At 51.2% G+C, this 25409-nt stretch overlaps 1 protein-coding gene across 1 annotated transcript; it reads left to right on the forward strand.

Annotated features, from left to right (window-relative positions):
- Window positions 1-125: 125 nt before the first annotated feature.
- Window positions 126-25104, forward strand: NT5M (5',3'-nucleotidase, mitochondrial). Its single transcript, XM_087826463.1, is given in 6 exon segments — window positions 126-337; window positions 5968-6041; window positions 6183-6325; window positions 23635-23767; window positions 24963-25037; window positions 25040-25104. Coding segments are annotated over 6 exon segments (702 nt in total).
- The last annotated feature ends 305 nt before the right edge of the window (window positions 25105-25409 follow it).

Here is a 25409-nt window from a genome sequence, read left to right on the forward strand (position 1 = left end):
GACACCTTAGCTGGTCTCTGCGGGGCCCTTGCAGAAGTGAGGTCCTTCTTTGGGAGGGCTGGAGCACAGACAGCTTCCATGTGATCCCCCTCCTGCCCTGAGATAGGTCCTTGGCTGTGTGGGGAATGTGGAAGCCCCACCCTCTTCTTAATCAGCAGCCCTTTCTGGCTGTGATACCCTCCCTGGCAGGAGGCAGGGTGCTGAGGACCCCCGAGGTCACCTCCTTCTCTCCTCAGGAGAAGGCCGTCAGCGTATGGGAGTTGGAGAATTTCTTTTTTGACCTCAAGCCTGTACCAGGGGCTGTGAAAGCTGTGAAGCAGATGGCCAACCTAGAAAAGTAAGTTTGTCGTTCCACTCTAGCATCAGCACCTTCCTGCAATCCCTCTTTTACTTCTGCCACTCCCTCTCCTCCCTCTTTCTCTCCCCTCGCCCCCTGCGCAGGGCCGTGCTTGTTCCGTTGTCACTGGACTCCATCCATGACCTAACTTAGGTTTTAAACACATTAGCCTGGGGTGATGAATTTGGATAAATATTTCTCCAAAGAGGATATGCAAATGGCCAATCAGTGCATAAAAGTTTGCCTTGACATCATTAGTCATTAGGAAAATGCAAGTCAAAACCACGAGAAACTTTCACACTCAATGGAATGATAGAATAAAAAAGACAGGCGAGTATAAGTGCTGGAGAGGATGAGAGAATGCTGGAACCTGCATCATTGCTGGTGGGGTGGAGAGTGGTGCCGCTTCTATGGAAAACACTGTGGAAAGTGTTTCCTGAAAAAGTTAAATGTGGAGTTATCATAGGAACGCACCCAAGAGAACTGAATACACGCGTCCACGCAGAAACCCGTTCCTAGCAGCGCTGTTCACGGGCGTAAACAACCCAAGTGCCTGTCAGTGGAAATGCATAAAGAAAATGTGGCACATCCAGACAGTGGGATATTATCGAGCAATAAAAAGGCATGAGGTAGTGACATGTTCCACAACGTGGATGGCCCTTGAAAACATGCTGAAGGATAGAACCTGGTCACCTCACACCATGTAGTGTAGGGTTCCGTTTATGTGGACTATGCAGATGGACAATCCCCAGAGAACAGACTGGTGTTTCCTAAGGCTAAGGGCAGAATGGGGAGTAACTGTTGATGAATACAGGGTTTCTTTTTGGAGAGATGACAGTGTTCTCAGATTGGTGATTGTCGTAGAATTCAGTAAATATACTAAAATTCATTGAATTATACACTTAAAATAGGCTGCTCTCATGGTATGGGAATTATATCTCAATGAAACTGTTTCAAAAAATCAGTCTACTAAAAAAAAAAAAGAAACAAACTATTCATACACTTAAGAACATGAACCGCCCAGCTGGGCGTGGCTCAGCCGTTAAGCGTTGACCTAGGATCCAGGCGATCAGGGTTCGATTCCCTGTCAGGGCACATGCCCGGGTTGCGGGCTGCAGCCAATCAATGACGCTCTCATCATTGATGTTTCTAGCTCTCTCCCTCTCCTTTCCCCTCTCTGAAATCAATAAAGATATATTTAAAAAAAAAAAAAAAGAACATGAACGAACCCCCCAAATAACGTTACTGGGTGAAAGAATTCAGTCAGAGAAGAGTACGTACTCCATGGTTTCATTTATATAGAATTCTAGAAAATACATTCTGATCTATGGTGACAGAAAGCAGATCAGTGGTTGTCTGGGATCCAGGAGGTGGGGTAGGGACAAAGATCACCAAGGGGTGCTGGGAACTTTGGGGTTGATGGATGTCTTTATTATCTTGATTGTGGTGGTCTGTGTTTCACAAATGTCAGCACTTACCATATTGTGCCCTTTTAATATGTGTAGTTTATTGCATGTCAGTTATACCTCAAGGAAGCTGAAAATAACCAGTGCAGATGTTGGGTGGAGAATGGCTTGGTGGGGGTGGAATTGGAGGTTGGGGAACAAGTCCAAGGTGTTTGCAGTGGGTGGCCGTGTCCTGGGTTGGGTGAATGGACAGCAGTGGATGGGTTGAAACGTACTTTGGAAGGACAATCCACATATTGGGGCACAGGAAAGTTAGGAAATAGGGTGATTTGTTAGTGGTGTTTTTTTGTCATTACCTGGGGAGGACAGGTTTTGGGGGGTAGAGAGAATCACGTATTTTTTTGGAAAGGCTGAGTCTAAGATGCTGGTGTGAGGGCCAAGTGGAGATATTTAACAAGCCGCTAAGGATATAAGCCTGGCATTCAGGGGAAATGTGAGATGGGTCTCTGCCCCGGTTCCGGGCACACAGCTCCTAAAACCCTCTGCTGTTCTAATGAGCTGACTCTGGGGGGCCCCCGGATGGCTCCTGGGTGGGGACTGGTCACCAGAGAGACAGCCGCGATCAGAAGCTTGGAAGTTTCAGCCCCTCCTTTCTCCAGAGGGGAGAGGGGCTGGAAGTGGATTAATTAAGCAGCCATGCTGATGTGAGGAAGCTCCAATAAACCCCAACGGCGAGGGGCTCGGAGAGCTTCCCGTCCGTGAACACACCGTCCCTGGGAGGTGACGCACCCCAGCTCCATGGGGACAGAAGCCCCTGAGCTGGGGACCCTCCGGGCCTCACCCTGTGTGTCTTCACCCGGCTGTTCTCCTGAACCCTTTATCAGGTCCTTTAATAAGCTGGTAAAGGGGAGTGTTTCCCCGAGTCCCGCGAGCGCTCTGGCAAGGTCGCTGTGCGGAGGGCCGCTGGAGCCCGCCCTGCGGTCGCTCGGCCGGAGGCCCGGCGAGGGGAGCGGCCGGGGCGGCCTGTCCCCAGGGACGGTGTGGGCGCCAGGGGAGCGGCCGGGGCTCCCTGTCCCCAGGGACGGTGTGGGCGCCAGGGGTGCAGCCGGGGCTCCCTGTCCCCAGGGACGGGGTGGGCGCCGGGGGAGCGGCCGGGGCGGCCTGTCCCCAGGGACGGTGTGGGCGCCGGGGGAGCGGCGGGGCTCCCTGTCCCCAGGGACGGGGTGGGCGCCAGGGGAGCGGCCGGGGCTCCCTGTCCCCAGGGACGGGGTGGGCGCCAGGGGAGCGGCCGGGGCTCCCTGTCCCCAGGGACGGGGTGGGCGCCAGGGGAGCGGCCGGGGCTCCCTGTCCCCAGGGACGGGGGGAGCGGCGGGGCTCCCTGTCCCCAGGGACGGGGTGGGCGCCGGGGGAGCGGCGGGGCTCCCTGTCCCCAGGGACGGGGTGGGCGCCGGGGGAGCGGCCGGGGCTCCCTGTCCCCAGGGACGGTGTGGGCGCCGGGGGAGCGGCCGGGGGCTCCCTGTCCCCAGGGACGGGGTGGGCGCCGAGGCCGGGGCTCCCTGTCCCCAGGGACGGGATGGGCGCCAGGGGAGCGGCCGGGGGCTCCCTGTCCCCAGGGACGGGGTGGGCGCCGAGGCCGGGGCTCCCTGTCCCCAGGGACGGTGTGGGCGCCAGGGGAGCGGCCGGGGCTCCCTGTCCCCAGGGACGGTGTGGGCGCCAGGGGTGCAGCCGGGGCTCCCTGTCCCCAGGGACGGGGTGGGCGCCGGGGGAGCGGCCGGGGGCTCCCTGTCCCCAGGGACGGGGTGGGCGCCGGGGGAGCGGCCGGGGCTCCCTGTCCCCAGGGACGGGGTGGGCGCCGAGGCCGGGGCTCCCTGTCCCCAGGGACGGTGTGGGCGCCGAGGCCGGGGCTCCCTGTCCCCAGGGACGGTGTGGGCGCCGAGGCCGGGGTTCCCTGTCCCCAGGGACTGTGGGCGCCAGGGGTGCAGCCGGGGGCTCCCTGTCCCCAGGGACGGTGGGCGCCGAGGCCGGGGCTCCCTGTCCCCAGGGACTGTGGGCGCCAGGGGTGCAGCCGGGGGCTCCCTGTCCCCAGGGACGGTGGGCGTCGAGGCCGGGGCTCCCTGTCCCCAGGGACGGTGTGGGCGCCGAGGCCGGGGCTCCCTGTCCCCAGGGACGGTGTGGGCGCCGAGGCCGGGGCTCCCTGTCCCCAGGGACTGTGGGCGCCAGGGGTGCAGCCGGGGGCTCCCTGTCCCCAGGGACGGTGGGCGCCGAGGCCGGCTTTCCGGCAGCCGCTGCTGGGCGGGGGCCGTGTGAGCGTGAAGGAGGCCCCGGGACAGAGGGCAGCGAGGAAAACGCGGTGGGGTTTCGCACACGGAGAGGCCTGGTTGTGAAGGTAAATTTGGGAGGCAGCAGCGGTTAGGCAGCGTCACCCGGGGCCGGGCCGGGGCGGCACCGCCGAGCCGGGCGCGGAGGGGAGCGCGGAGGGTGGGGCCCCGCGGAGGCGGGAGACGGCTGGGCGGCGGCCGAGGCTGCAGCAGGCTCGGTCCTGACGAGGCCGAAGGGCTGAGCGAAGATGTTGGGATGAGTTTCCTGGGAGGATGAAGGGTGGAGGGCAGAGGCAGATGTGAGACCGAGTCCCTGGCAGACGGCGACGAGCTCTGAGGCACAGCGGGGGGGCTGGAGATGCGGCGAAGGAGTTCTGAGGGTGCGCAGGGGCAGGGCCTGGTGGGCCGCGCCGGCCGCGTGTCCGCACCGCGCCGCCGAGGGCGCGGGGGTGGGGCGGGGGCGAGGGCGAGCCCGCAAGGCGGGGGCAACGGGGCGGGGCCCTGGCGGGTGGCGGTAGGTGACCGCAGCAGGGAAGGGCCGCGGGGGGGGCCGCAGGGGCTTGGAAGGAGAGACAGCCTGGGGTGGCCAGGAGGCCGAGGAAGGCTTTCCCCATCACATCGCCGATGCGGGCATGAGGACAGAGCGGCCTCCGCCCCGGGCGGGCGGGGGGCGGCGCTCCCGTGGGGCAGGCCTCGGCGGGCAGGAGGGGAGAGCGGGGAGAGGCTGTGTGTCGGGGCGGGGGGCGGGGGGCGGCGCTCCCGTGGGGCAGGCCTCGGCGGGCAGGAGGGGAGAGCGGGGGGAGGCTGTGTGTCGGGGCGGGGGGCGGCGCTCCCGTGGGGCAGGCCTCGGCGGGCAGGAGGGGAGAGCGGGGAGAGGCTGTGTGTCGGCGGGCGGGGGGCGGGGGGCGGCGCTCCCGTGGGGCAGGCCTCGGCAGGCAGGAGGGGAGAGCGGGGAGAGGCTGTGTGTCGGGGCGGGGGGCGGGGGGCGGCGCTCCCGTGGGGCAGGCCTCGGCGGGCAGGAGGGGAGAGCGAGGGGAGGCTGTGTGTCGGGGCGGGGGGCGGCGCTCCCGTGGGGCAGGCCTCGGCGGGCAGGAGGGGAGAGCGGGGAGAGGCTGTGTGTCGGGGCGGGGGGGCGGGGGGCGGCGCTCCCGTGGGGCAGGCCTCGGCGGGCAGGAGGGGAGAGCGGGGAGAGGCTGTGTGTCGGGGCGGGGGGCGGGGGGCGGCGCTCCCGTGGGGCAGGCCTCGGCAGGCAGGAGGGGAGAGCGGGGAGAGGCTGTGTGTCGGGGCGGGGGGCGGGGGGCGGGGGGCGGCGCTCCCGTGGGGCAGGCCTCGGCGGGCAGGAGGGGAGAGCGGGGAGAGGCTGTGTGTCGGGCGGGCGGCCAGGTGGTCACCGGCGCTGAGACTCGGGTCACTAGCAGTCACTTGCGTTCGGATGACTCTCGGGACTGATTTGCCAGAGAAAAGGAGCCAGGGGAGCGCAGTTTTCACAGGCTGACTTGATGAGCCAGTAGTTCCAGGGGCAGATGCCGGCCTTAGGAGGATGTTTGGGCCCAAACGGCGCTGTGGTTGAGTGACTGGGGGCCCTCGGGGCTGTGGGGAGAAGCGGGCTCCTTGGGAGGCCCGTCTAGGTCGGCTCCGGCTGACTCAGCACAGGAACAGCCTGGGAACAGGCCTCCTCCCCGGACCACCCCCGCCTTAAGGGGGCTCCCCGCGTCAGGGAGCTTCCTGGGTGGCTCAGGGCTCCTCCCCGCTCCCCTGCCAGAGGCTTGCTGGGTGCATTACGGGAGCGTGGCACACACGCGTCCTCGGGATTTCTGCCCTGCGTTGCTCAGGGCCCTAGTTCTCCCTCAGTAACTTGCTCTGCATTCTGTTAGGGCCTCTCTCGTAAGTGCTTCTGTCTCCATAGTTCCCTGTTTAGTTCCCACCCTGGGCATCTGATTGCCCCAGCTAACCTTTTGGGACTGGCCCTGCAGGATTGCCGTAAGTCAAGTGGCCACCCCTCAGCTGGTTGCCTGGGGTTGGGGCCGCCTGTGGCTCTCCAGGGCAGTGGCACAGGGCAGACACCTCTGGTATGGACAACACAGGACAGTGGGTTTACCTATTCCGAGTGATGGGCTTGGACTCTGGGAGGGCCCAGAGCTGCAGAGGGGAGGTGGGGTGATGAGAGGGATGCGGCTCTCAGACACTTCTTCCTCTCCTCCCGGCGCCGATGTCGTCATCGGCACAGCCCCATCAGGATGGACAAGTACTGTGCACACGAGAAGGTAAGATGCACAGCCTGCTTGGAGAGGGCCTGGTGCCTGGCCTCTTCTCATCTCTACCCCACGCGTCAAGTGCGGGGTGCAGGCGCTCAGCACACCCGGCGGCAGGGTGCTGGGCCGAGTGCTGCCTCGCAGGCCTCTTCTCCCGCCATCCCTCCTGTTTCGGTGCCAGGGTCTCCTGAAGACCTTTTCTAGCGCCAGCCTGATTCTCTGGCAGGTTGTCTACGTGGAGCCCAGCGAAGGCAGCAGGCTCTCTGGAGAGCGTGACCACCCACATTCCAGTGAAGTGTCATTTGTGAAGGATGGGACAAGGAGAGAAAACCTGTCTGTGGAGGGGCTGGAGGCAACCCAAATTCACATATTAGGGCACGTGAATTTATTTACACAAACGTCTTATAAAAGTAAAATAGTTGAGTTTTGCTACATACTTGATCTTCTTTATTGAAAACATTAGCATTACATGAAACAGATGTTTCTGGAAATTGAGAATCTGTGGTTGACCAAATCAGAGGAAAGTTCTGTTGCCAGGAGGTGGGTGGGCTCAGGGCCTGGCCCCTCCCTTGAGGAGGTTTGAGCAGCCCTTCCCAAGCCAGAACCTCCCTGTTCAGGGGTTCGGCTCAGACCTTCAGCATGCGTTCTCTCCAATGTCAGCTCCCCAGCTCCGTATTAGAAGCAAACATGTGCCGCCAGCCGCCACGGCTGCCCTGTGTGCCTGTGGAGCCGGAGCTCACGCACTGAGCGGTTACTGTGGTGTACTGAGAAGCACCCCGCACCCCCGCTTCATCGCATGCTCACTGCACCCGTTTCATGGTATCCTTACACTCTTACAACATGTGAGAGATGTGACATTAGTTAAACTTGGGGAGTTAATAGCCTACCCAAGACCAGTAAGCATGGAGCTAGGATGGAGGCCCAGGTCCCCTGTCTCTAGTAGAGCAGTGATCCAAAGTCAGGGCCCAGGCCAGCACGTCTGCGTCCCCAGGACACGAAGATTAGAGGCAGATGTTTTCTGATGTCTCCACAGACCTGAACTAGAATCTCTGGGAGTAGCCAAGTGTATTACACAAGCCCACTGGATGCACCCTTAATTTTCAGAACTGCTGGGCTAGAGAGACTGTTTCAACTGAGGTGGTACTGGGTGGTCAAAATGCTTGTCTGTTATTTATTGGAGCCAGGTTGATAAGATGCTGTCATTCCTCCACCCTGTGGGTTTGAGTGTCAGCTGCATGCCTGCCGCCCCCCCGGTGCAGCCTCAGCCCAGGGCTGCCCTCTAGACTCCAGGTTACTGGGCCGTCCCTGGGACTGCTGTCCCCTGCCCACATCCACCCCCCCGCTCAGGCTGGACGCAGGGGCCATGCTGGTGACCTTCGTAGCCCTCACATGCAGCACACCACCGAGTCACAGTTCCTACTACTCTGTTTCTGACATATATGTGGCATCTGTGTGCTTCTCTCTGTCTGCATTGCCATCACCTCAGCACTTCTTTCCAGAACTAAGATAGCTCCTGCACCGTCTCGTTTCCGTCCCACACAGAGCCAAGGGGTCCTTGTAAGCAGGACACTCAGCCTCCTACTTTAGAGCATTTTAGTGGTTTCCACTACACTTAACAGAATTAAAGAAATACATGTACATACAAACTCTGCCCGTATATACAAGGCCCTGCCTACCCCTCCCACCCATCTCAAGTTCCTGTCCTCTCCCATCGGGATGCTTCGTATCCCTCTGTTTCCTGAGCACGCCAGGCGTTCTTTGTGCCTCACACACTGGCCTGCCGGGTTCCCCCCGCGTCCATCAGGCCGCAGCTTAGCTGCCTCCCCGCAGGATCTGGCCCCACCTTGCTGTTCCATCTCTCAACCCCTCCTCTCCTGTCCTGTGTAACACTTAGCACCACTGGCAGTGGGTTTACTTCTCTGTCTCTGTGTTGTTATGTTTGTTTCCTCCACTGGACTGCCAGGCCCGTGAAGATGGGCTGGGACTGGCTGGCTCCCTGTGATTCAGTGCCCAGCACAGGGCCCGGCACATTGTGAGCCGCAGTATTTGTTGCTGGTGAACAGATTCCTTTGTTCCACGGTTAGCAGACATCTTTCAGTAATCGTGTCTGCTATTTACTTGATGCTTTGAACATCAGGTGCCATACTTTAGTATCGTTCTTGAGGCTCGCAGCTGCTCCCTGAGAAACAGGGTACAGGCGACCCTTCAGAAACACAGGTTTTAGGGGCACCATCGCCCCACTCCCACTGTTGAAAATCTGTGTGTAACTTTTGACTCCCCTAAAACTTAAGTTGTCCCTTCACACCTGAAGGGGATTGGTCCCGGGGCCACCTCCCTGCCTTCCTACAGATACCAAAATCCACAGATGCTCAAGTTCCCTATACAGAATGGCACAGATCAATACACACAGTCAGCCCTCCTCATCTGCAGACTCACAACTGCTGATCTAAAACAATACAGGTACTTACTGAAAAAAATCTGCGTGTAAGTGGACCCACGCAGTTCAAACCCATGTTCAGGCTCAGCTGTACTCTCCTGGTCTGTCAGGTGAAGGAGGCGGCTGAGGGAGGTGGAGTGCCCCGTTTACTGGACCTAATGGTCACACTGGCAGTGGCGCTGGCCCAGGTCTGTGTCCTGCCGCCTGTGTCCTTGGCCACTCCCTTCAGCGGTGCCCGCCACTGTTGAGGATTTGGAATATAGTGACTATAGGAGGAGGGTATCAGTTAGGACTCTTTAGTCACAAGCAACATCAACGGCATCCCGCTAATCTAAAACAAAACTAGAACTTACTAGAAGGATGTTGGTTTGCTCAGAGAATCAAGGAAACGGAAGAGGCAGGCTTTGCCCGGCAGCTGGGAGCCAGCGGACGCCCCCACCCAGCGGGCGAGTTCGTGGTCCCGGGAGACAGGCTGCGAGCTGAGCTCCCTCGGTGCCTGCAGGGCAGGGGAGTGGGCGCCCCGGGGGCCTGCTAAGGATGAGGTGGCTTCACAGAAAACAGCGAGGGGGGGTCTCGACTAAAATAAAGGAAAAGCAACAAAGCCCCACCTCTTCAATCCTACCACCTAGTTGTAGAAACACTTAACATTTTGATGTGTTTCTCTCTACCCCAGAATTGAGCCTCTTCATTTAACCTTAAATATAAAATGTAGGCCATTTTTTGAATTCAAGGAGATGATGAGTTCATTCATTCAGCAAACACTTACCGAGCACCTGCCAAAATGCGTAAAAACACCCCATCTCCTCTTTCAGGACCTACTGATTGTGTGTGGCAGGCAGATAGTCGGTTGTCACTCTGTCACAGTGTCCGCGTCACACAGGAGGAGGGAACCATGGCTCACCTCCTGGGGAAAGTAACAGATGAGTTACTTGAGCAGGCAGAGAAGTGGGGAGAGTGAGTCCTGAGTGTTGGAAATAGCACGCGTGGACGCAGGGAAGCAGAAGGGGGAACTTGGAGGGTGGGGGTGGCATGAGGGGTGAGAGCTAGGGGTGAGCTGAACAGGCAGGCCAGGCCTTTAGCAGTCAGGAGTTCGCATCCAGGCTGCATGCGCTGAGAGGTCTTGGAAGGGTTTTAAGCAGAGCTGTCATAAATCCCTTTGGTGTTTCCAAAGGCTCCCTGCAGCAGTATGGGGGTCACTTGATGGATTTCACCTCCAGCCTGGAGGTCACATGGAGCCTGCTACAGTGATCCAGGTGGACTGTGATGAGGACCTAGAGCAAGACAGTGACAGAGGCCCACATGACAGTCACCATGGGCGTCATTTTTACACCCATGAGAAACAGTGAGCACCTGATAGAAAAATGGGCTAGGGATGTGAACAGAAAGTCTCCTGAAAGCAAAACAATGCAGTGAACATACATGCACAGATTACTTTACTTTATTAGTAAAGAAATGAAACTTGAAATGATTTTTCCTATCAGAATGATAACCATTTAAAAATTATAATAACTAGTATTGGTAAAGGTTTGTGAAAACCAGCATTTTCAGATATGGCTGGTGGAAATAAACTGATAAAACCTTTCTGGTTGGCAATTTGGCAGAATACTCAAAGGCCTTTAAAAATTGCCCTTATTACTATTTTTTTGCACCAGATTTGTTAAGATACAATGTAAACCCAATGAAGCTGAGCTCCTAGAAGGATAATCACCACAAACAAGACAGAACTTTTCCCAAGCACTCCCAGTCCTGGGAGCCCCACACTTCCGTGAGTTTTACCTTCAGGAGCTTTACCCAGTTCTCACAGTGAAGCTCAGAAAAAATCAAGTTGTACTTGTAGCAGGGGCAGGAAAAAAGTAACTATTTTGAAATATGCTAGAGTATTCTGTTCTTCTTAAGGCCTGCCCTCAGGAGAAACTTTTATCAGAGCCTAAGTGACCCCGGGGGAAGGGAAATACTCAACTCCAGCCCCTCTAGTCATCCTGTCCCACCAGGGAAAAAACCCTGAGAAGCACTGGTGAAGTCCACAGACAAGCAGCATAGGCTCAATGAAAGACTGAGACCTACAGCAAAGGAATCCATCAGCAAAATAAAAAGGCAACCTATGGAATGGGAGAAAATATTTGCAAATCATATATTTGATAAGGGGTTAATATCCAAAATATATAAAGAATCCATACATCTCAATAACAAAAAAAATCCAATTTTAAAAATGGGCAGAGGTTCTGAATAGACACTTCTCCAAAGAGGACAGACAGATGGCCAATAGATACATGAAAAGATGCTCAACACCGCTAATAATCAGGGAAATGCAAATCAAAACCACAAGGAGATATCACCTCACACCTGTCCGAATATAATTGTCTGGCTATAATCAGTCAATCAACAACAAATGCTGATGAGGATATGGAGAAAAGGGAGCCGTCACGCATTGTTGGGAATGCAGATTGGTGCAGCCACTGTGGAAAACAGTATGGAGTTTCCTCAAAAAATTAAAAATGGGCCCTAACCAGTTTGGCTCAGTGGTTAAAACATCGGCCCTTGGACTGAAGAGTTCAATTCCAGCCAAGGGCACATACCTCAGTTGCAGGCTCAATCCCTGGCCCTCGGGTACCTGCAGGAGGCAGCCTATCAATGTGTCTCTCTCACATTGATGTTTCTCTCTCTCTCTCTCTCTCTCTCTCTCTCATTGATGTTTCTCTCTCTCTCACATTGATGTTTCTCTCTCTCTCTCTCTCACATTGATGTTTCTCTCTCTCTCTCTCCCCCCCCACTCTCTCTCTGAAAAGCGATGGAAAAAATATCCTCAAGTGAGGATTAAAAAAAAAAGATTAAAAATGGAACTGCCTTGTGATGCAGCAGTTCCACTTCTGGGTATTTATCTAATGAAAACAAAGGCACTAACTTGAAAGGACATATATGGGGCTTTCAGTCAAGATGACAGAGTACATAAACGCTGTGCTTACCTCCTCCCATGAGGACATCAAAATTACAACTAAACTACAGAACAGCTGTCATTAAGAACCACCTGAAGTGTAGCTGAACAGAAGTCCCATAATTAAGGATATACAGAAGAAGCCACGTTGAGATTGGTAGGAGGGGCTGAGATGCAGAACTGGCAAGTCCCACACCCACATGTGGCAATTAACCACCAAGAGGGGTTTGTTGGCTGTGGAGTGAGGGGTCCCAGCACCACAACAGGCTCACCATCTCAGGGTTCCAGTGCCAGAAAGAGAAGTCCCCATAACTTCTGGCTGTGAAAATCAGTGTGATTGTGGCTGAGGGGATTCCATCCAGGTGAGATGGAGGGCTGCTAGAGTCCCAGGAATTTCTCTTAAAGGGCCCATTCGTGGACTTGCTCACTGACAGACTCACTTGCTCTGGCTGTAGAAGCAGCTTGAAAAGCACCAGGTATGTAAGGGGAGGAAATGAATCATATGGCTTCAGGGCAAGAGCTGTAAGGGTGACTTTCTATCAAACAGAAGTGCTGGCAGAGGTCATTGTTCTTTTGTTGAGCCCTCCCCTCGACTCAGCCTGCAGGATCAGGCAGTGCCATATCTGGGTCTCCATCAAGCTATCACTGTTTGCCAGGCCCTGGTGATTCCAGGAGACTCCTCCCCACACAACTTGGAGGCCCACTCAAGATGCTTCCAGTGGCTTTTCCATACAAATGGCCTCTCTTGGTTCATGCTGTAGATTCTTCTAAAATCTTTCAACAGTTCACAAACCCCAAATAAGCAACATCTGGCTTCAGTATGCCCTGTACCTCTTGCTAAGCAACCCCAAGGCCAGCAATAGTGGCAGCTGACCTCAGTTTGCAGCTTAGCCTCTCCTAGGTGCCTCCAAGCTTAGCACAAGTGGCAGCCATCTGCACATCACTTTGTAGCTCATACCAAGAGGCTCCAGGCAGGGCACAGGCAGCAAGTGACCTTGGCCTGCACCAGAGCCTCTCTCAAGAGACCCCATAACCAGCACACCTGGCGGCCAGTTTCAGACCATACCAGAAAGGTTCACAAGAGACTGTAGGCACTCCAGAGCACCACCCGACCACCTCCACAAATGACACACCCAAAGGGAGGACTCAGGAGGCACCAGTGCCCCACTAAAGCAAATCTTGCTCCATAGGCTCAGCCCCTACACAACAGCTCTCCCACTGTAGTCACAGCCAGTCCTCACAACCAATCAGCTTGAGGGTCAGTCTCACCCATTGACATGCCAACAGCAATCAAGACAACTACAAGAGGAGGGCACACACAAGGGACACACCTGGAGCACTGGCTTAGGAGGCTGCACTGCTGGGCCCAAGAGAACACCTACTACATAAAGCCACTCTACCAAGACTGGGAAATATAGCAGCTCTGCCTAATACATAGAAAGAAATACAAGGAGACTCTTAAAATGAGGAGCACAGACATATGTCCCAAAGGAAAGAACAGGACAGAACTCCAGAAAAAGAACTAAACAAAATGGAGACAAGCAATATACCAGATGCAGAGTTCAGAACACTAGTTATGATACCATTGTAACTAGCTAGTGATTAATAATAGGAAAGGAGCAAAGAGAAAGCCAGACATTATAGGCATGTCATTTGGACAGCTTCACCAGGAAGCTGAAACTTTGCACTCCCCAGGGAACCACTAGCCTGTTCCCTGCAAAACACTGGGGGAAGGAATCCAATGAAGGAAAGATAGACCCATACCCAGTAAAGGTGGGGTGACATACGGAAAGTTTTTGCCTGTCAGTCACACCTAGAAACATAAATCATTGTCCAGAATGGGCATGGTCACTGCAAGTACATGAAAATTTGGAATACATAATCCCCTAAAGAAAGGTATTTGGTCTCTTGCTGCTCTTGTTGCTCTTGTGCTCTTGGCTCTCTCTTGGCTTTCTTGCATTCACCCATGTTTCCTCCATAGCCATGTGGCCCTGCAGACCCCACATGCAATGGACTGATGGGCTGCAGTGGGGAAACACAAATAACTTAAATTAACCTGATGCTGAACTGACTGTTCCAACATGGAACAGAAACTCCGGACACTGGCTCTGATTTTAATCCTGCTGAAGCCCCAGCTACACTTCTTCTATGGTGAGACAATGGGAAATGAAACCTTGGAAACTGAGGGATTTAATTCCATACAAATAAAAATCATTCATTCTCCTGTGTGAGTCTCAAATATTTTTTTTCTTGGGATATCACAGGAAATCCACCTCCACAAGCAACCAGTGGAGAAAAGGTCCTCTCCCCTCCATAATAGTTCTAAGGATGCTCAGTGAACTTAGGGGAAGAATAGGTGATCTCAGTGAGAACTTCAACAAAGAGGAAACAAAAATGAAAATAGAAAACATAAAAAAGAACCAGTCAGAAAAGAAGAATACAATAACGGAAATGAATAATAACTTAGAGGGAATAGAGTAGATGATGCAGAGGATCAAACAGTGATTTGAAAGACAAGGTAGCAGAAAACACCCAATCAGAATAGCAAAAAGAAAAAAGAATCCAAAATCCACAGATAGTTTAAGAGGCCTCTGGGACAACAACAAGCATACCAACATTCGCATCATAGGAGTCTAGAAGGAGAAGAGAGAGAGGAGGATTGAGGACCTATTTGAAGAAATAATGACTGAAAACTTCCCTGACCTGGTGAAGGAAATAGACCTACAAGTCCAGGAAGCACAGAGAGTCCCAAACAAGAAGAACCCAAAGAGGCCCACAGCAAGACACATCATAATTAAAATGCCAAAGGTTAAAGACAGAGACAGAATCCTAAAAGCAGCAAGAGGAAAGCAGTTAATTACCTACAAGGGAGCTCCCATAAAACAGTCAGCTGATTTCTCAACAGAAACTTTTCAGGCCAGAAGGGAGTGGCATGAAATATTCAAAGTGATGAAATGCAAGGACCTACAACCAAGATTGCTCTACCCAGCAAAGGCATCATTTAGAATCAAAGGACAGATAAAGAGCTTCCCAGACAAGAAAAAGCTAAAGGAGTTCATCACCACGAGGCCAGTATCACATGAAATGTCGAAGGGTCTCCTTTAAGAAGAAGAGCCCTGCCAATGTGACTCAGTGGTTGAGCGTTGGCCTGCAGACTGAAGGGTCGCTGGTCCGATTCTGATCAAGAGCACATACCTCAGTTGCAGGCTCCATTCCCGGCCTGGTCAGGGGGCGTGTGGGAGGTAACCAATCAATGTCTCTCTCACATCGATGTTTCTCGCTCTCTGTCTCTCCCCCTCCCTTCCACTCTCTCTAAAAAATTAATGAAAAAAATATCCTTGGGTGAGGATTTACCAAGAAAGAAAGAGAGAGAGGAGAAAGAAAGAAGGAGGGAGGGAGGGAGGGAGGGAGGGAGGGAGGGAGGGAGGGAGGGAGGGAGGGAGGGGAAGGAAGGAAGGAAGGAAGGAAGGAAGGAAGGAAGGAAGGAAGGAAGGAAGGAAGGAAGGAAGGAAGGAAGGAAGGAAGGAAGGAAGGAAGGAAGGAAGGAAAAGAAAGAGAAATTAAGAGAAAGAAAGAAAGAAAGAAAGAAAGAAAGAAAGAAAGAAAGAAAGAAAGAAAGAAAGAAAGAAAGAAAGAAAGAGAAGAAAGTAAGAAAGAAAGAAAGAAAGAAAGAAAGAAAGAAAGAAAGAAAGAAAGAAAGAAAGAAAGAAAGAAAGAAAGAAGAAAAAGATTAAAAATATGAATAATAAATTGCCAATATCTATCAATAATTACTTTAAATGTAAATGGATTAAAGGCTCCAATCAAGACATATGGTGTCTGAATGGAGTCTGAATGGATAACAAAACAAGACCCTTACATAAAGATCAAAAGGCGGAAAGTAAAGAAATGGAAAAAGATATTTAGTGCAAATGGGGGGAAATAAGCTGAAGTAGCAATGCTTATATCAGACAAATGAGACTTTAAAACAAGAGACACAGAAGGACCCAGCAATTCCACTTCTGGGTATTCATCCAAAGAAACCCAAAACACTAATTTGAAAAGACATACGCATCCCCATGTTCACTGCAGCAGCATTTACAATAGCCGAGATATGGAAGCAACCTCAGTGTTTATCGATGAATGAATGGACAAAAAAGAGGTGGTGCATGTATACAATGGAATATCACTCAGCCGTGAAAAAGAATGAAATCTTGCCATTTGCAACAACATGTATTGACATGAGGGTATTATGCTAAGTGAACGAAGTCAGACAAAAGCCATATGATTTTACTTATATGTGGGATCTAAAAAAACAAAACAAAATAAAGGAACAAACAAAATAGAAACAAACTAATAGATACAGAGAACAGACTGATGGTTGCCAGAGGGGAGGGGTGTTGCAGGGATGGGTCAAGAAGGGAATGGGATTAAGATGTGTAAATTGCCAATTATAAAATTAGTCACAGGGGTATGTACAGTACAGCATAAGGAATCTAGTCAGTAATGTTGTAGTAGCTATTTATGTGTCAGGTGGGTACTAGATTTACCAGGGTGACCACTTCATAAGTTATATAAATGTCTAATTACTATGTTGCGCACCTGAAACTAATATAAGATTGTATTTCAACTGTAATAGAAAAATAAAAATTGTTTTTAAAAATCTGAAGCATTGCAAACCATGAGATGCAGTATTTCCCATTGGCAAGTGTAACTATTATTTCATACATAAACTATAATCTGAATTTGAATCATTTTTAAAGTGGAAACATTATTTATTTTCAGCTTTGTTGAGCTATCACTGACAAATAAAACTTTAAGTTATTAAAAAAAAGATATGTGCACCTCAAATTCACTGTAGCATTATTTACAATAGTCAAGATATGGAAGAAACCTGTGTCTATTGACAGGTGCAGGATTAAAGAAAATGTGAGATATATATATATACATACATACACAATACTGTATTATTAACTATAGTTAATAAAGGAGTATAATTCAGCCATAAAAAATGAAGAAAATCTTTGGGACGAGATTAACCAAAGAACTCATATGCATATATGCATAGCCTATGAAAATAGACAATAGTGTGGTGAAGGCCTGGGGTGGGGCAGGAGCCAGGTGGAGGGGGGGCAAAAGGGGGAAAATGGGGGATGTCTGTAATACTCTCAACAATAAAAATAATTTTGTTTTAAAAAATGAAGGAAATCTTGCCATTTGCAACAGCCAGGATGGACTCTGAAGGCATTATTTTTAGTGAAATAAGTCAGATAGAGAGACAAATACTATATGATCTCACTTATATGTGCCAACAGACAGAGAGACATACAAACAAGAAAACCAGAGCTCCTGCATATAGAGAAGAGATTGGTGGTTACCAGAGGTGAGTGTATGTGTGTGTGAAATGGATGAAGGGGTTCAAAAGGTACTAACTTCCAATTATAAAATAAATATGTCCTGTGGATATAATGTACAGCATCGTGACTATAGTTAATAATACTATACCGTATATTTGAAAGTTGCTAAGAGAGTAGATCGTAAAAGTGTTTATCACAAGGAAAAAATTGTAACTATATATTGTGATAGGTATTAACTAGACTTATTGTGATCATTTCTCAATATGTATAAATTTTGAACACTATATTGTACAACTGAAACTAATATAATGTTCTATGTCAAGTATACCTGAATTTTAAAAATATACATAATAGGTGGTTAAATAAAACATCTTAGGTAATAAATAGATTGTCCAAAATAATATAATTAATAAACAGTGAAATGAGTAATGTTTTATTTATCTCTATTTCTCTAAAGCCCTTACTGGGTTTTTTTATTTTTAATTTTTATTGATTTGAGGGAGGGAGGGAGAGGGGGAGGGAGGGGAACAGAGAGAGAGAGAAACATTGATTTGCGGTCCCACTTATTTGGTCATTCATTGGTTGATTCTTGTATGTGCCCTGACCAGGGATCGAACTGCAACCTTGGTATATCAGGACAATTTCCTAACCACTGAGCCGCACTGCATTCTTTCTAGTTCAACTTCTAATTACAGCAGTCCCTTTAACATTTCTTTCAATGCTCATTTGGTGGTGATAAACTCCTTTAGCCTTTTTTTTTTTTTGGTCTGGAAAGCTTTTTATTTCACCATCTATCTGGAATGATAGCCTTGCTGGATAGAGTAGTCTTGGTTTTAGATCCTTGTTTTGCATTACCTTGAATACTTCATGCCATTCCCTGTAGAGTTTCTGATGAGAAGTTAGCTGACAGTCTTATGGGAGCTCCTTTGTAGGTAACAGATTGCTTTTTTCTTGCTGCCTTTAGGATTCTCTTTGTCTTGACTTTTTGGCGTTTTAATTGTGATGTGCCTGGGAGTGGGCCTCTTTGGATTGTTCTTGCTTGTGCCTTCTGAACATGTGTGACTTTTTCCTTGACCGGGTTAGGGAAGTTTTCTGCCATTATTTCTTCAAACAGGTTCTCTAACCCTTGCTTTCTAGATCTTCTGGTACTCCTATGATGCAAATATTGTTACATTGCATGTTGTCCCACAGCTCCCTTAGACAGTTCTCCTAGTTTTAATTGTTTTTTTCTTTTTAGTTCTCTGATGGAGTGATTTTTTTATACCCTGTCTTCTAATTTGCTAATCCTTCCCTCAGCTTCCCATAATCTACTGTTCATTCCTTCCATTTTTTTATTTTTATTTCTACTATGTCATTCTTAATTTCCTTCATAGTTTCCATTCTTTTCTCATGCTGTTGAGCATCCTTACAGTCAGTATTCTGAACTCTATATCTGATAGATTGCTTATCTCCATTTCATTTAGCTCTTCTTCTGGAGAATTCTTTTGTTCTTTCATTTAGGGCTTTTTTTTGTCTCCCAATTTTGACTACCTGTTTGGATTTGTTTCTGTGTATTAGATAGATCTGACAGGACTTCAAGTCTTTTGGATGGTCTCTGGTGCAGGCCAATGTCAGATGCTGTTTGTGACTGGCCTTGAGTACCCTGATTGAACTTTTCACTCCACAGCTTATGGTTTCCTCTTCTGGGGGCTGGGTGTGTTTGGACAGGACCAAGATGTGCACAAAGGTCTGTTTTTCCAAGCCCTGGGTCCAGAAGCAAATCAGGCAAAGACTCAAAGCACCCAGAGGCTGATTGTTATTCAGTCTCTTAATGAGCTTCGGCTGTAGAAACTCCACAGTGTAGGGCAAGAGGTTTTTCCAGCAGGGTGGGGCAATTACTTCCTCCTCAGGCAAAAGCTCTTGGAAGGTAAATGTCTGCCTGTAAAAAATTTCCTCTGCAGTATGGGTGAATGACTTAGCACAGGAATCTAGATGGCCACCCTCTGAGCTCTATCTCCAGAGCCTGAAATTCCCCTCATACAGCTCCAGTCCACTCTGCCCTCCTTCTGTGGGAGCCCAAGGTGAGTGGCTATACCTGAAACTCTGTGCATTGGCCCTTTAAGAGGATGTCTGCATTTCCAGCCGTCTCTCCCTGGCAGACAGAAACCCAGCTGTTTTTCACAGCTAGATGTTGTTAGGTGGGCACCTTTCTCAGTTCTAGTGCTCTGGGCTGGGAAACCCAGCTTGGGGTTTAGACCTCAGAGTCCTTAGTGGGAAGCCCCCACAGCTGAGATCTCCCTCTGGACCTTCAGCTGCTGCCTGTAGGAGCCCAGCCAGCTCTCTTGCATTTGCACTTCCTACCAGTCTCTGTGTTGTCTCCACTTTTCCTCTTTGGTTATGAGGCTGCTCTCCAGCTCATCTTCAGTTGCAGTTGATTACTCAGGATGGTTTTTCTATAGTTTAGTTGTAATTCCAATTTGGTCTTGGGAGAGTGTCAGTGTACCTTCCACTCAATCCGCTGCCATCTTTAATCTCCAATTATACCAATTCTTTACAATGTTTCAGAAGATAGACATATAGGGAATGTTTTCCAATTTATCTGTCATGAACATAGATGTAAAAAATCCTCAACAAAATGTTAGCATGTTGAATCCAACAGTGTATAAAAAATAATTATACACCATGACCAAGTGGGATTTATCCCAGGTATAAGGCTGGTTGAACATTTGAAAATTAATTAATGTAATCTACTATATCAACAGACTAAAGATGGAAAGTCACATGTTCATATCAATATATGTAGAAAAGCATTTGATAAAATCCAATACTTATCATGATAAAAAGCTATCAGCAAATTCCCCTGGCCAGTTTGGGGCAAAATAAACTTTATTTACAAAGCCAGGCAGTTTTCAGGATTTGGCCTGTGAGCCATAGTTTACTGACTCCTGCTCTAGATATTAACCTGACACCTGTCATACAGTGCAGGTATTTTCTCTCAGTGTTACTTGTCTTTTAATTTTTATGTATGGTCATTTCTCTTTATCATATGGTAGTTTTAAATATGAATGCAGTTAAATTTCCATATTTCCCTTTATAGTTTTTTTTTATGTTTTATTTTATTATTTTATTATTTTATTTTATTTATTTTAGAGAGAGAGAAAGGGAGAGGGATAGAGAGAGAGAAACATCGATTGGCTGCCTCCTGCACGCCCCCTACTGGGGACTGAGCCAGAAACTTAGGCATGTGCCCTGACTGGGAATTGAACTGCAATCTCCAGGTTCATGGGTCGACGCTCAACCACTGAACCACGCTGGCCAGGCTATATTCAGCTCCTGTGATCTAAATATCTATCCTTATGTGAATACCACACTGTCATGGTTCCTGTAATTTTATAGTAAGTCTTTCCTGATATAGTTTTTGTAGTAATTCTTTTGAGCTCTGCAGCTTTATTCTTCGTTGAAAAGTTGTTTTGGCTAATCTAGGTCCTTTGTGTTTCTGTATAAACTTTAGAATCAGCTTGTCAGTTTCTACAAAAAGCCTAGTTGGGATTTGTTTGGGATGCGTCATAACCACGGACTCTTCTGATCACAAGCATTATACATTTTCATTTATTTAGATCTTATAAAATTTCTCTCAGCAGTGATTTGCAGTTTTTAGTATACAAGTCTTGCATGTATTTTGTTAAATGTATTCTTATTTTATTTTTTTTGCATAGAGCTGATTTTTAAAAATTATTTTTAAGTGTTTGAAGATTTTGGTAAAGTATATATAATGTGAAACTCGCCATTGCAGCCATTTGTAAGTGCTGCCAGCCTGTTCCATGTTTCCGGCAGCACTGCAATGGGGCTGCTCCCTTCAGTGCCCAGCTGCGCAGAGCAACACGTGGGCTTGCACTCTGCCCTTATGTTCTTGCCCTTAGCTGAGCCTGTTAGTTCTGGTAGCTTCTGTGTATCATTGGGAGCTATTAAAGTTTAGCCAGAATAATGACACCGAGCACTGACTGTGTGCCAGGCGTCACTCTGAGCACCCGACATAGACTTCATTTTATTTACTCTCACCGGCGATCTGTGGGGACTCCGAGTCTGAGAGGTAAATGACTTGCCTACAGTCCTGCAGCTCAGATGCTTCACAACCACAGGAAAGGGGGTAGAACCAAAAGCTGGACCTGCTGTCTATCTGCCTTGTACTGAGCACTTTCTCTGCCAGGTGCCATGCCAAGACTACGTGGACACTTTCCCATTTAATCCCCAAAGGAGTCCCTCGGAGGAGCCCTCTTACCACCCATTGTACCATGCCCTGGCCTGAGCCACTTGCTGAAGAGATTCAATGATGAAAAGCCAGCAGTGCCCATTTAGAAGTGGCCACACTAGGTGTGGCCTGCACCTGGGGGACAGGGGAGGACACGTGGCCGGGCGGGGCACAGGTTGGGGCTCCAGGGCATAGGGGCTGCAAAGCAGGGCATGGGGGGGCTGGGGGTGCAGACCCAGTGCTCACTGGGGCTCTGCCCCTCACGGAACCTCTCTGAACATCATTATCTGTACAGAATCTGTTTACCACTGTGGCCCTTGAAAGATATAAATCTAGTTGTGCCATTTTCCTAAAAAAAGCCCATTGTTTAGAGCTACTCCACTGGTCTACAGACAGGTGCTGCCCAGAGCAGAGAAATGCGGAAACTGGGTATGTGCGATTGGAGCTTTGGAGCCCGGCATGGATGCAGCATCTAAACATGACTGGACTTCAGATCCCACAGAAGTATCGGTCCAGGCTCCGCGGGAAACTAGGACAAGAAAACAGCTGGTCCTTCTCCATAGATAGTGTGTGAAACCTGCTCTCACAGACTCGTGGACTCAGAGATGTTTGGGGAACCCAGAACTTGGCCACAGAGGGGCAAAGGGTGTGACTGATGGCCAACAGATCATTGTGGGGCCACCCGTGACCTTGGCCATGGGGTCTTCAGAATCAGAGCATCCTCTCCTTGGGCAGGCCTGGCCAAACCGAACCATTCCTTCTTATCATATGTTTGCTTTTGGCTTGTTTTGTCACTCAACAAGTATTCACTGAGACTTGGCCCCTGGCCCCAAGGAATTTACAGTCAGGTGGGGCAGAAAGATGGGAAACAAGTAGTTATGCAGATGCAGAGCTACTACTGTAAGCACCGCTGGGAAGGGCAGTTAGTGTGGTGACAGCGGAAGGATAGGAGCTTGCTGGGCTGGAAGAAAGGTGTGTGCACGTGCACGTGGGGAAAGAACCAGGGGCAGGAAGTGTGCCCATCGGAGGGTATGTCCTGTGTGAAGCTGCTGAAGGAGGGAAAAGCATAACACAGACAAGAAATCAAAAGAAGGGGACACAGAAAGGGGACGGAGAAGCTCGGAGCTGGAGTCGCAGGCAGGGCCGCACTGGGCTCCCGCTGCGGCTCACGGCAGGGGCTCTCCTGCATCTCCGCTCTGCCTCACTAGTGAGCCCTCCACTCTCAGGCTGAGGGGAGTTAATAGGGCTGTCGTGGGGCTTAGCCGGTGCCCTTTCAACCAGAAAGACGCAATCCCCCACAGTTGTGGCCTTACCCTCATTTCACACGGGGAGATGGGGTCTTGGGGAGGCCTGGTCTGTGCCACGTGGCCCCAGCTGGGCTGCAGCTTCTGAATTCTCCAGGCCAGAAAAAAGTACATCCGGTCTCCCCACTACTTAAAACTTTGCTGGGTAAAATTCATTAACCTAACAGGGCCTATTGCTTAAGGTGCTTGTTTGCAAATGGCAGGAGGCAGAAATTAAGAAAGACGTCGGAAGGACACGGGGGCACGCGGGGCTGAGGGGAGCTGGCAGGGAGGGGTCTCTTGCCTCCGGCCCTGCGGCCCTTTCACAATGCCAGCTGCCCCAGAGTCCGGTGGTGGGCTCGGGTGGCATGCCCGCAGCCTGGCTGCAGGGGTGCTGAGGCAGGCGCGTCTAGAAGGAGCAGCCAGGACCCATTTCAGCCTCGTTGTGGGAGCGCACCCCCAAAACCACACCCGCGGGGAGGGGAGGGTGCGGCACAGCCTGATGGCAGCGGCCCCTCCTCCTCCCAGTGTCCCCCGGCTCAGTCGCGATCCCCCCAGTCAGTGCTCTCTGTCAGCGCCCCACACCTGCCGCTTCGGCCTCAGACCGCAGGCCCTTTGCCTGAGATGCTGCCCTGCTCCCTCTCCAGCCAGTTTACAGCGGCTTCCTGCAGAGCGCTCGGCTCACCCAGGCAGGTCAGGGGCCCTGCGGACCTTGCCTTGTAGCACTTTCCCAGGTGTCCTGTAGCGGATTGTTTGGTGTCCCTTTGACCCCTGTCCTGTGTCCTGTGCTTCCAGAGCCTGTGCACGCACACGTGCAGGCGTTCAGGGTGCATGGCATCGTGCTGGTTGGAGAAGGAGGCCGTCTGCCGTGTGTCCAAGGGGTGCAGGATCAGAGTTGGGGTGGGCATCTGGGCTTGAGTGAGGACTCTGATGCTTTCTAGCTGCTGTGATGTGGACCAGTCACACGGTCTTACTGAGTGTCATTTCCTCTGCCACCAATGCTCGGCCCTTAGTTCTGGAGAAAACCTGGCTGTGCCCCAGCTCCCGGTCTGTGCCCAGGCCTGATGGCACTTCCTCGCCCCTCTGCTGTGCATGTTGCAGTCAGTATGCCTGGGTAGAGAAGCACTTCGGCTCCGCCTTTCTGGAGCAGATTGTGCTGACCAGAGATAAGACTGTGGTCTCTGCTGATCTTCTCATAGATGACCGGCCAGACATCACAGGCAAGTGGCCTGCAGCAGGTAAGGGGTGAGTACCGATGGCAGAGGGCTCCTCAGACAAACAGCGCAGGGCTGGCCTCATGGCCCATCCTGAGTGGCTCCGATTTCATCATCAGACATGCATCAAGCGTTCAGCCTTGAGCCCAGCACTGAGCCTCTTTCTTGTTGGGAAGATAAGTTCTTCTCGCCATCTGGCTGGGGACCTGGGAGAAGTGGGTCCCAGCTCTCAGCAGAACTCATTGGGTGGCCTGGAAGCTTTGCCTCCTCATGTTAAATGAGGGCCCAACCCTGGCTTCTAAATGTTTGTTTTCAGTGGCAGAACCCCCTTTTTCTAAAAGCAGTTTGAACCGAACCTGATATAAAACAGAAAAGTGAAGCATAATTTCTCCAGCTGAAGGCGGGTTGGGATCTGTATCTGTCCCTTTTGCTTGGATTCCCTTCCCAAAAAACAAACAAACCTTAAACTGGCTTTAAAAGCAGAGGGGAAATTTATTGGTACACCTAACTAAAAAAGTGGGGCAGGAGGCCTTCAGGCATGGCCTAATCCAGGAATTTCAGCAACAGCAGTCAAAATTCAGTTTCTTTATCTCCTGATTCTGCTCTGATTTGCCTTCCTACTTAGGCAGGCTCTTTTCTCTTGGCAAGCATTCGTAGTTTCAGGGTTAAATCTTTCTCTTTTGGACCCCTCAGTGGGAAAATACAGAACATTTCTTCCCTAATGGCTTTGTGAGCTGGTTTGGGAAACATGCCCATCTCTGTACTAGCTACTGTTTCCTGAGGACAGAATCACAGCTTGCCCATCCCTGATCTCCCAAACCAGGCAGTTTCTTAAGGAGAGCCAGTGCACAGTGCCAGCGGGGCCTGTGACCTTGAGGGTCCCAAAGGCCTACTTGACTTCCATCTCCAACCATGGGAGCTGGGGGGCCAGGCCATAACCCAAGGGGCAGTGCCAGTGAGGGATGGCTGGGCATGGGAGAGAGGAAAGGCAGGGTGTTGGCCACAGTCCCTGTTTGCTGAGCACCACTGTGGGTTGTGTCATTGCTGGGTGGGGACATCTTATTTACTCCTGTGCCCCATGAGACAGGTTCTAGTGCGGTCACTACTTTACTGATGAGAAACCGAGTCTCGCAGGTGAGTTGCTGGACTGAAGACCCTGGGAACTGGTTCCAGGCAGTCTCTCCGGCTCCTGACAGTACGCTGAGTGCTGCTTCCCCAGGGGCTGAGCCTGACCCCAGCTGGGAGCACGCCCCCTTCACAGCCTGCCACAACCGGCACCTGCAGCCGCAGCCCCCCGCCGCTGGCTGCACTCATGGTTGGATGACTGGAAGGCCATTCTGTACAGCAGGCGGCCCTGCTGAGCTGGCCTGTGCCCGGCCCCTCTGCAGCACCCCTGACCTCAGGGCTGGGGGGCTAGTGCTCTGGCTTGGGGGGCTCCCTCTCCGATGCCCCTGCCCACTGCATGTCTCCTCCCTCTCCCCAACCCTGCGGGCCTTAAACTGATCTCAGGGCAGGACTGGCCCATGGGCGCCAGACAAGACTCATGCAGCAGCCAGGCAGTGCGGGCTGGCCTCAGGTGTGGCCAGGCTTCCAGGAGCCAGGGGCTCCATACAAGGGGGGGGCGAGGGCATTGTGCAGAAGACCAGAGTCCTCGCCTCTCTCCAGG

Source organism: Miniopterus natalensis, chromosome 17 (assembly GCF_054644295.1).
Source record: "Miniopterus natalensis isolate mMinNat1 chromosome 17, mMinNat1.hap1, whole genome shotgun sequence".
NCBI lineage: Eukaryota > Metazoa > Chordata > Mammalia > Chiroptera > Miniopteridae > Miniopterus > Miniopterus natalensis.